This window comes from Triticum dicoccoides, chromosome 3B, assembly GCF_002162155.2.
Source record: "Triticum dicoccoides isolate Atlit2015 ecotype Zavitan chromosome 3B, WEW_v2.0, whole genome shotgun sequence".
Classification (NCBI taxonomy): Eukaryota; Viridiplantae; Streptophyta; class Magnoliopsida; order Poales; family Poaceae; genus Triticum; species Triticum dicoccoides.
Genome location: NC_041385.1, coordinates 844,094,113 through 844,105,721, shown reverse-complemented (window position 1 = coordinate 844,105,721; position 11,609 = coordinate 844,094,113). Strand labels below are relative to the sequence as shown.

At 43.3% G+C, this 11,609-nt stretch overlaps 1 protein-coding gene across 1 annotated transcript; it reads left to right on the top strand.

The window, feature by feature from the left end:
- Positions 1 to 7,309: 7,309 nt before the first annotated feature.
- Positions 7,310 to 10,575, top strand: LOC119280275. The gene is made up of 10 exons (XM_037561179.1): positions 7,310 to 7,906; positions 8,031 to 8,207; positions 9,139 to 9,246; positions 9,352 to 9,387; positions 9,484 to 9,579; positions 9,667 to 9,750; positions 9,858 to 9,971; positions 10,082 to 10,114; positions 10,215 to 10,265; positions 10,351 to 10,575. The coding sequence occupies exons 1-10, from the start codon at positions 7,310 to 7,312 to the stop codon at positions 10,444 to 10,446; spliced, it is 1,392 nt and encodes a 463-aa protein (XP_037417076.1). The 3' UTR covers positions 10,447 to 10,575.
- The last annotated feature ends 1,034 nt before the right edge of the window (positions 10,576 to 11,609 follow it).

The following is an 11,609-nucleotide window of genomic DNA, read 5'->3' as shown; positions in this document are numbered from 1 at the left end:
TAATAATATGATTAATTGAACTTAAAATTTATCATGAACTTAGTCCCTGATAGTATCTTGCTTGTTTATGTTGATTGTAGATAGATGGCTCGTGCTGTTGTTCCGTTAAATTTTAATGCGTTCCTTGAGAAAGCAAAGTTGAAAGATGATGGTAGCAATTACATGGACTGGGTCCGTAACTTGAGGATTATCCTCATTGCTGCACAGAAGAATTACGTCCTGGAAGCACCGCTAGGTGCCAGGCCTACTGCTGGAGCAATGCCAGATGTTATGAACATCTGGCAGAGCAAAGCTGATGACTACTCGATAGTTCAGTGTGCCATGCTTTACGGCTTAGAATCGGGACTTCAACGACGTTTTGAACGTCATGGAGCATATGAGATGTTCCAGGAGTTGAAGTTTATATTTCAAGCAAATGCCCGGATTGAGAGATATGAAGTCTCCAATAAGTTCTATAGCTGCAAGATGGAAGAGAACAGTTCTGTCAGTGAGCATATACTCAAAATGTCTGGGTATAATAATCACTTGATTCAATTGGGAGTTAATCTTCCAGATGATTGCGTCATTGACAGAATTCTCCAATCACTGCCACCAAGCTACAAGAGCTTCGTGATGAACTATAATATGCAAGGGATGAACAAGACTATTCCCGAGCTCTTCGCAATGCTAAAAGCTGCGGAGGTAGAAATCAAGAAGGAGCATCAAGTGTTGATGGTTAACAAGACCACTAGTTTCAAGAAAAAGGGCAAAGGGAAGAAAAAGGGGAACTTCAAAAAGAACGGCAAGCAAGTTGCTGCTCAAGAGAAGAAACCCAAGTCTAGACCTAAGCCTGAAACTGAGTGCTTCTACTGCAAGCAGACTGGTCACTGGAAGCGGAATTGCCCCAAGTATTTGGCGGATAAGAAGGATGGCAAGGTGAACAAAGGTATATGTGATATACATGTTATTGATGTGTACCTTACCAATGCTCGCAGTAGCACCTGGGTATTTGATACTGGTTCTGTTGCTAATATTTGCAACTCGAAACAGGGACTACAGAATAAGCGGGCACTGGCAAAGGACGAGGTGACGATGCGCGTGGGAAACGGTTCCAAAGTCGATGTGATCGCGGTCGGCACGCTACCTCTACATCTACCTTCGGGATTAATATTAGACCTAAATAATTGTTATTTGGTGCCAGCGTTGAGCATGAACATTATATCTGGATCTTGTTTAATGCGAGACGGTTATTCATTTAAATCAGAGAATAATGGTTGTTCTATTTATATGAGTAATATCTTTTATGGTCATGCACCCTTGAAGAGTGGTCTATTCTTACTAAATCTCGATAGTAGTAATACACATATTCATAATGCTGAAACCAAAAGATACAGAGTTGATAATGAAAGTGCAACTTATTTGTGGCACTGTCGTTTAGGTCATATCGGTGTAAAACGCATGAAGAAACTCCATACTAATGGACTTTTGGAACCACTTGATTATGAATCACTTGGTACTTGCGAACCGTGCCTCATGGGCAAGATGACTAAAACACCGTTCTCCGGTACTATGGAGAGAGCAACAGATTTGTTGGAAATCATACATACCGATGTATGTGGTCCGATGAATATTGAGGCTCGTGGCGGATATCGTTATTTTCTCACCTTCACAGATGATTTGAGCAGATATGGATATATCTACTTAATGAAGCATAAGTCTGAAACATTTGAAAAGTTCAAAGAATTTCAGAGTGAAGTTGAAATCATCGTAACAAGAAAATAAAGTTTCTACGATCTGATCGTGGAGGAGAATATTTGAGTTACGAGTTTGGTGTACATTTGAAAAACTGTGGAATAGTTTCGCAACTCACGCCCCCCGGAACACCACAGCGTAATGGTGTGTCCGAACGTCGTAATCGTACTTTACTAGATATGGTGCGATCTATGATGTCTCTTACAGATTTACCGCTATCATTTTGGGGATATGCTTTAGAGACGGCCGCATTCACGTTAAATAGGGCACCATCAAAATCCGTTGAGACGACGCCTTATGAACTATGGTTTGGCAAGAAACCAAAGTTGTCGTTTCTTAAAGTTTGGGGCTGCGATGCTTATGTGAAAAAGCTTCAACCTGATAAGCTCGAACCCAAATCGGAGAAATGTGTATTCATAGGATACCCAAAGGAAACTGTTGGGTACACCTTCTATCACTGATCCGAAGGCAAAACATTTGTTGCTAAGAATGGATCATTTCTAGAGAAGGAGTTTCTCTCGAAAGAAGTGAGTGGGAGGAAAGTAGAACTTGACGAGGTAACTGTACCTGCTCCCTTACTGGAAAGTAGTTCATCACAGAAAACTGTTTCAGTGACACCTACACCAGTTAGTGAGGAAGCCAATGATAATGATCATGAAACTTCAGATCAAGATACTACTGAACTTCGTAGATCAACCAGAGTAAGATCCGCACCAGAGTGGTACGGTAATCCTGTTCTGGAGGTCATGCTACTAGAGCATGATGAACCTACGAACTATGAAGAAGCGATGGTGAGCCCAGATTCCGCAAAGTGGCTAGAAGCCATGAAATCTGAGATGGGATCCATGTATGAGAACAAAGTATGGACTTTGGTTGACTTGCCCGATGATCGGCAAGCGATTGAGAATAAATGGATCTTTAAGAAGAAGACTGACGCTGATGGTAATGTTACTGTCTACAAAGCTCGACTTGTCGCAAAAGGTTTTCGGCAAGTTCAAGGAATTGACTACGATGAGACCTTCTCACCCGTAGCGATGCTTAAGTCCGTCCGAATCATGTTAGCAATTGCCGCATTTTATGATTATGAAATTTGGCAAATGGATGTCAAAACTGCATTCCTGAATGGATTCCTGGAAGAAGAGTTGTATATGATGCAACCAGAAGGTTTTGTCGATCCAAAGGGAGCTAACAAAGTGTGCAAGCTCCAGCGATCCAGTTATGGACTGGTGCAAGCCTCTCGGAGTTGGAATAAACGTTTTGATAGTGTGATCAAAGCATTTGGTTTTATACAGACTTTTGGAGAAGCCTGTATTTACAAGAAAGTGAGTGGGAGCTCTGTAGCATTTCTGATATTATATGTGGATGACATATTACTGATTGGAAATGATATAGAATTTCTGGATAGCATAAAGGGATACTTGAATAAAAGTTTTTCAATGAAAGACCTCGGTGAAGCTGCTTACATATTAGGCATTAAGATCTATAGAGACAGATCAAGACGCTTAATTGGACTTTCACAAAGCACATACCTTGACAAAATTTTGAAGAAATTCAAAATGGATCAAGCAAAGAAAGGGTTCTTGCCTGTGTTACAAGGTGTGAAATTGAGTAAGACTCAATGCCCGACCACTGCAGAAGATAGAGAGAATATGAAAGATGTTCCCTATGCGTCAGCCATAGGCTCTATCATGTATGCAATGCTGTGTACCAGACCTGATGTGTGCCTTGCTATAAGTTTAGCAGGGAGGTACCAAAGTAATCCAGGAATGGATCACTGGACAGCGGTCAAGAACATCCTGAAATACCTGAAAAGGACTAAGGATATGTTTCTCGTATATGGAAGTGACAAAGAGCTCATCGTAAAAGGTTACGTTGATGCAAGCTTTGACACTGATCCGGACGATTCTAAATCGCAAACCGGATACGTGTTTACATTAAACGGTGGAGCTGTCAGTTGGTACAGTTCTAAACAAAGCGTCGTAGCGGGATCTACATGTGAAGCGGAATACATAGCTGCTTCGGAAGCAGCAAATGAAGGAGTCTGGATGAAGGAGTTCATATCCGATCTAGGTGTCATACCTAGTGCATCGGGTCCAATGAAAATCTTTTGTGACAATACTGGTGCAATTGCCTTGGCAAAGGAATCCAGATTTCACAAAAGGACCAAACACATCAAGAGACGCTTCAACTCCATCCGGGATCTAGTCCAGGTGGGAGACATAGAGATTTGCAAGATACATACGGATCTGAATATTGCAGACCCGTTGACTAAGACTCTTCCACGAGCAAAACATGATCAGCACCAAAGCTCCATGGGTGTTAGATTCATTACAGTGTAATCTAGATTATTGACTCTAGTGCAAGTGGGAGACTGAAGGAAATATGCCCTAGAGGCAATAATAAAGTTATTGTTTATTTCCTTATAATCATGATAAATGTTTATTATTCATGCTAGAATTGTATTTTCCGGAAACATAATACATGTGTGAATACATAGACAAACAGAGTGTCACTAGTATGCCTCTACTTGACTAGCTCGTTAATCAAAGATGGTTATGTTTCCTAAACCATGAACAATGAGTTGTTATTTGATTAACGAGGTCACATCATTAGTAGAATGATCTGATTGACATGACCCATTCCATTAGCTTAGCACCTGATCGTTTAGTATGTTGCTATTGCTTTCTTCATGACTTATACATGTTCCTACGACTATGAGATTATGCAACTCCCGTTTACCGGAGGAACACTTTGGGTACTACCAAACGTCACAACGTAAATGGGTGATTATAAAGGAGTACTACAGGTGTCTCCAATGGTCGATGTTGGGTTGGCGTATTTCGAGATTAGGATTTGTCACTCCGATTGTCGGAGAGGTATCTCTGGGCCCTCTCGGTAATACACATCACATAAGCCTTGCAAGCATTACAACTAATATGTTAGTTGTGAGATGATGTATTACGGAACGAGTAAAGAGACTTGCCGTTAACGGGATTGAACTAGGTATTGGATACCGACGATCGAATCTCGGGCAAGTAACATACCGATGACAAAGGGAACAACGTATGTTGTTATGCGGTCTGACCGATAAAGATCTTCGTAGAATATGTAGGAGCCAATATGGGCATCCAGGTCCCGCTATTGGTTATTGACCAGAGACATGTCTCGGTCATGTCTACATTGTTCTCGAACCCGTAGGGTCCGCACGCTTAAGGTTACGATGACAGTTATATTATGAGTTTATGCATTTTGATGTACCGAAGGTTGTTCGGAGTCCCAGATGTGATCACGGACATGACGAGGAGTCTCGAAATGGTCGAGACGTAAAGATTGATATATTGGAAGCCTATGTTTGGACATCGGAAGTGTTCCGGGTGAAATCGGGATTTTACCGGGTTACCGGGAGGTTACCGGAACCCCCCGGGAACCACATGGGCCTTCATGGGCCTTAGTGGAAAGGAGAAAGGGGCAGCCCAAGGGGGCTGCGCGCCTCCTCCCTTCTCCTAGTCCTATTAGGACTAGGAGAGGTGGCCGGCCACCCCTCTCCCTCTTTCCCCCTTGGGAATCCTAGTTGGAATAGGATTGGAGGGGAGTCCTACTCCCGGTAGGAGTAGGACTCCTCCTGCGCCTCCTCCTCCTGACCGGCGCACCCTCCCCCCTTGGCTCCTTTATATACTGAGGCAGGGGCACCTCTAAACACACAAGTTGACACAAGTTGATCCACGTGATCGATTCCTTAGCCGTGTGCGGTGCCCCCTGCCACCATATTCCTCGATAATACTGTAGCGGAGTTTAGGCGAAGCCCTGCTGCTGTAGTTCATCAAGATCGTCACCACGCCGTCGTGCTGACGAAACTCTTCCCCGACACTTTGCTGGATCGGAGTCCGGGGATCGTCATCGAGCTGAACGTGTGCTCGAACTCGGAGGTGCCGTAGTTTCGGTGCTTGATCGGTTGGATCGTGAAGACGTACGACTACTTCCTCTACGTCGTGTCATTGCTTCCGCAGTCGGTCTGCGTTGGGTACGTAGACAACACTCTCCTCTCGTTGCTATGCATCACATGATCCTGTGTGCGCGTAGGAAAATTTTTGAAATTACTACGAAACCCAACATGACTTTACCTTAATGAATTCTTAGTATTTAGCATGTTTGCTAAGGGTTTCAAATTGTCCATGATGGTTCATCATCCCCTCGAGATCAGCTTGTCCTCACACACTTTTGAACTAGAACCGCACACATGGTTTGCCATCAACAAAACCCTAAAGAACTGTGATATGTTTGGCGGTAAATGGAACCCAAGTGCATAATCGATTGCAGGCAAACCAAACCTAGGAAACAGAGTACGCCTGCCCTAGCTTGTTCCACCTCTGTCAGTCCATGCGTCAAGTTTGCGAAGTGAAGCGTTATTACGGGGTCCATTTGCGCGGAAAGGATCTAGTCAACACTAAGCAGTGGGTCTTCGATTTCCTTCATCGAGCTTCACCCAATGAAGCTACTGCCATGGTTAACTATTTGGCATATATGGGAAGCTGAAAATGATGCTAGCTAGAAACTATGGAGAAATCTTGCATCCACGCAAAGTGGCTGCTAATGCTAAAACTTATGTGGAACTAATTGTCCAGAACTACCTAAACCTATGAATGCGAACATGTGTGATACCCCCTCTTCAACTTTTTGATGGCTCCGCTACCGGCATACATGTTGGTGATCAATATAATGTTGATGATGCACTGTTTAGACTTCTCGATGGATGGGAGAGGGTGTGGTAATACGGAACCACCAGTGTTCATTTGGTGGCTTGCCATGAGTACATTGAGGAGGTTACCATGCCACAATTAGCTAAGGGCAGTGGTGCATCATCACTCACTCATTCTCATTTGTCAAGAGGGCTTTCAGAAGGCATACTTCATCTCGGATTGATTATCCATCACTCATATTATTACTCCTCCAATAATTTTACCATTGGTTTGGTGATCACCGACATCAGGGGTTTGGCGGAGAGTTCCTCGTTTACCGGTTTTAGTCATGTCAATTGTTTGTTTGAGTGTGATGGCACATATTTTATAGCTCGGTGTCGTTCGCAATGTAACTCCGGATTGCATCCATGAGGCTCTCTCTCTCTCTCTCCCTCCCTCTCTCTCTCTCTCTCTCTCTCTCTCTCTCTCTCAAAAGAACTTGTTTGGTCTATAGGGGGATTGAGAATTCATAAGGAAATAGTAATGGACTTGAGACTCCAACTCGAGTTGGAAAGGACTTATTTTAGTGAGTCAATCTTAACCCTTGATCATAACTTACGTTAACTTCTCTTGTCTAGTTCCTTATCAATTCCCACGAACCAAACAAGGAAATAGAGTTTTTCCTCAAATTCTCACATATAATTCCTATCATAAGGAATTATGATTGAATCAGAAGGAGTAGGCTTAGTACGTTGTGATGAGAAAAGCAAAAAACATAACCAAAAGGGACTGCCTTCTTAACAAAAAAACCAAAAGAAATCTCGGGACCGAACGGGCCTGCTTTCAATGGGGCCCTCGCCGTCACCACGATCCCACCCCGTGTGACAGCCGATCTGGTGCCGATGCCGCAGAAGAAGCGCCTCCGCCGTAGGAGGTCTCCTCGCGAAGGATCCTCCCGCCGGCGCCGTGGTGAAGATGGCGCATCGTTGTCTGGATCCCTTGTCAAATCGGATGGGAGCAGCAGCAGCAGCACGACTTCCGGCGCACCGTTGCCGGAATCCCTCGACGAGCCGTCGGCCACCGGGCCGGCTCGCGAGTACGAGTCCAGGTACCATGAGATGCTCGCCTCACGCCTCGCCGTGCTGCCTCTACCAGCCTACGCCGACTACGAAGGCCCAGATCTCCCTTCTGATGAAACCTTCGAAGCCCTCGTTCGTCCTTATTTCTATGATGACGAGCTGCGGGCTGCTCTGGTAGAGTACCAAGTCCACAAGTTCTTCAGCCGACCAGAGGATGTCCATGGAAGAGATGGAGGTTCAGGAGAACTTGATTCGTCCTCCTCACTGATGGATGATATCACCGACGAGGATTTCCAGGCAGACGATGCACGGCTCAGGTCTCACATAGTAGATGAAGTTGACACCGAGGATAGATTGCATGAAGAGGAGGCGAACAGGATCAGTCACAAGTACGCACGATACCGCCTCAAAGCTTGCATGGTTAGTCTCTCTCTCATTTTCAATCCAATCTAATGCTCCTCCTGCATGCCTGTCAATCTAATGTATCTACCTGCAGTCATATAGTATATACCTTACTCATCTGTCCTTCTGTGTACGTACGTAGTTGCTCAAAGGAGTGCCTATTGACGATGCTGCATTCGACTCCCAGTACCCTCCAGACCTTCCCTTGGACAACCACCGTCTTTACCTGGAAGATGAAGCCTTGGGCTGGTGGTTTGACTTGGGCACCTCTTCACCCGCAACCTTGAGCGACTATCAGCGGCTAGTCCCTTGTAATGAAGTAAGTATGTTTGTACTCCTCTGTGAACAAATATATACGACTTTCAGCTCAGTAATGCATCTAGATTTCTTCTTCTCTTTACCTTTGAATGGGTGGCAGCAATTACTTGCTTAATCTGTCCTTTGGAAGTATATATGAACACTTGAGGGCAATATCAATGCATTTCCTTAATTCTTTTTAGCATGGCTTTATGCGAGCTAGTAACCCCCAGAGATTCTCTCTATCTTGTTTTTTCCGAGGCGCCAATAGTCAAAGTGTCTGGTTGTTGTTTCACCCTCAAATCATCAGGACCACCCATTTTCTTCAAACTGCCTACCATTGGATGCATCTTGATCTTGGCTAGTCTGATCACTGTTTAGGATATCACTTACCGTTAGGGGCTTGAGGTTCTTGGCGAAATGCAAAAATAAAGCTATGTATGTCACTTCCTGCCGAGATTAAGCACAGTTTAAAATATGTGTGATTCTGATAAATCGTGTAAGATCTCAGAATGTGTGCACCGTACAAGAAGAATACCTTCTTCCCCGAGAGTTGTTGGTGCATGGCTTTTCATCAATTAAAAACATATAGAGTTCCATATACTGATGCATTTTTTGCAAGGAGCAAGCTTGTTTCTTTTCTTTAAAAAGAAACCAAGAGGTCCATGCTCCCAAAATACGCGTGCCATCCCTTCTTTTGTATTTGTAATCAGGTTTTTTGCCTGATTTCCCGAGTGCCCATATTTTTTGACATGTTCTAGTACCATGTATTTTTTTTTTTTTGGAATTTCTTCAGGTGCGCAATTTCTCAAAATTTCTTGAGGTGTGCAACTACTTGAATCAGTAATAGCCGCACACACAATCCTAAGAGCATCATTCCACGCCCTTATGTCCACTGCATGTTATTCTCAAGGCAGCAGTAATATGTTGCTTCCCTTCTTTTCTTGGTGCAGGGGGGCGTTGAGTATGAAAGTTGGAGTGAATACCGAGAGTTTTATAGCACCCCTGAAACTGATAGAGATTATCTGCTGTACTGGGAAATGATTGTGAAGGATCTTAAGGTATGCATGGTGTAACTATCGGCTGCTCAAGTTTAAAACTCTGCTCAGTATTTTTTTATTTTTTTTGTTTTGTTTTTGGGACTAACTACCATTTGGTCTTGACAGTGGATTGAAGAGCATGCGCTTAAAGGCTATATGGAGGTACACACCTATACGACCTCTCAAAACAATGTAATGACAACTATTCTCTATATGCGCATAGTAGCATCACAATAACTTGTCTGTCCTACTATCTAGTGGTCTGAGTTGCATGGAAAAGCTTGGCGCCAAGCAGTTAGGATTGCTACTAGGTTCGAAAACATTCCTCTGAGCCTAGCATATTATGGTTTCCAGGTACGGTTCATCTGTCCCTTGCTTATTTAGATTGCAAGCTCTGGTTATGGTTGTGTTTGACAATTGTGGTCTTTTGATTAAATTAAGGAGTATACAACGAGCAGATATCTCGCGTTCGTGAAAGATCTTGACTCTTTGTTTTTTGAGATTTGGAAGCTGGTCAATCGGCAGGTCAGCATTTTGTACATCATAACTAAGAACAATGTCATTTTATTGGTCGGATCTGTCAGTTCATTTTAACCTTGATGTTGTTTTCTTCTTCATTGGACAACGTATAGATGTCTTTCAGAGATGCTATGGAGCATGTGTATGAGGAGAACCCGTTTCCATTACGCAAACGTGATTTGGAGCACGAGCTAAGTCACCCTGTCTCGTTGGGATTGGAGGAACAAGTAAGGTTTTTTTTTCTTTTCCGTTCAGACTTTCTATTTGCTGTTTCATTGGTTAATTTGTTTATCTCTTATGGTGCAAACTGCTTTGATCACCTCAAATCTCCTTGTAGTTTCGACGGTGCACGGAGGGCATCAGCAAGGAAGTAAGTACACTGTGGTGTGGTCTCGCATAAATTGTAATCCATTATGTAGACCATATGCTCACATCTGGTGTCTCTCCTTCGTGTGTATGTTTATATATAGGTTCCAGGGTGGATAGCGCGCGTGTTAATTTCGCAGGAAGTTAGTTTCAAGGTATATATGTTGTATAGATATTGGTAGGCAATATCGTTTCCTCTTGCGGGTTCTGTACGTAATAGCTCATTCTTTCCAATTTCAGTGTGATCTGCCGAGGAGGTATGTGCAGTACGCCAGGAAGAAGCTCAAGATTGCAGAGGTCATAGGATTGATTTCCAAGGCCGAGATAACAGCATAGTTTTTTTTTTTGAGACACCAGCGTAGTTGTGTGTGTTGCTGGCGGCCATAGTGGTCTTTTGCAATCAGTTTCAGAGACTAAACTGTGATATCGCAAGGTTAGCTACTCCATGTATTGTTAAACGCCTACGTATCTGAATGTATGTGCATGTGATTTAAGTATGTATCCTTGTGGCAAATTGATCATATTTTTACCCAACTTAAACTGTGTCCCTACATTCAGCCCCATAAATACATTTGATTTGGTTTGTAAGGAATTGTGGCATGCGGTTTATTTAGGTGTAGCGGCTCTAATCTAAAGAAAAGACAGTTTTTAGTTTTGAAAATTTCTTATTTCTCTCACAAGTGCGTATAGATGCTAGCACATACAAGTTGATTTTCTTAAGAAATGTGCTTATTTGCAGTTTAAAAAAGACAGATATGCGAAGTAGCTCAACACAGTAGCAAAACACCCAGTCACTAATAATCTGACCCGACTTATGCATTATTAAGAGAGGGGGATTAGTCCTGCGCAGGCAATTACCAGCAGGTGTGAACTTCCCATTCACAGAAAGTCAAAACATTTGACTGCTTTCCATGTTTGGCACCTTTAGAAAATTATGTCTAAAAGTTTAAAATCAAGACCCAACTTTTGGAGCGTCCCCAACTTGAAGACTGGTTCAAGGAGCTACTATTTGGTGTCCTGAACTATGGATACTCACCACGTTGTCTTCCGACCAGGTAGGTTGGGCCGAGGTCCCCTATGGTGATTCACTAATTAATGGTCACTTCGGGCAGCCCATGACGCACACAAGGGGGGCTTGGCGCACAAGACAAGTGGACTCCTCTAAATTCTAGGCTTTAGGTACATATATAAGCTGATGTCAGGCTAGTTGATAGATCATATATTCCAGATCATTAGAGTGATACACAATAATCTAGTGGTAGATACATGTACTTTGTACTATTCCTCATATGAATACAATCAAAAGCTGGACGAATGGTATTATCTCTTCGAGAGAACCCAAACCTGGGTAAAATCATGTGTCTATGTTACCATCGCTCCAAGACGACTAGCTTTGGAACCATATCTCGAGATATACCGGATTTGGCACCGACAATGCACCTTTCTCAGAGGAAAAAGTGAAGTCTGCCATGTTTGATATGTAGGGCGACAAAGCCTCG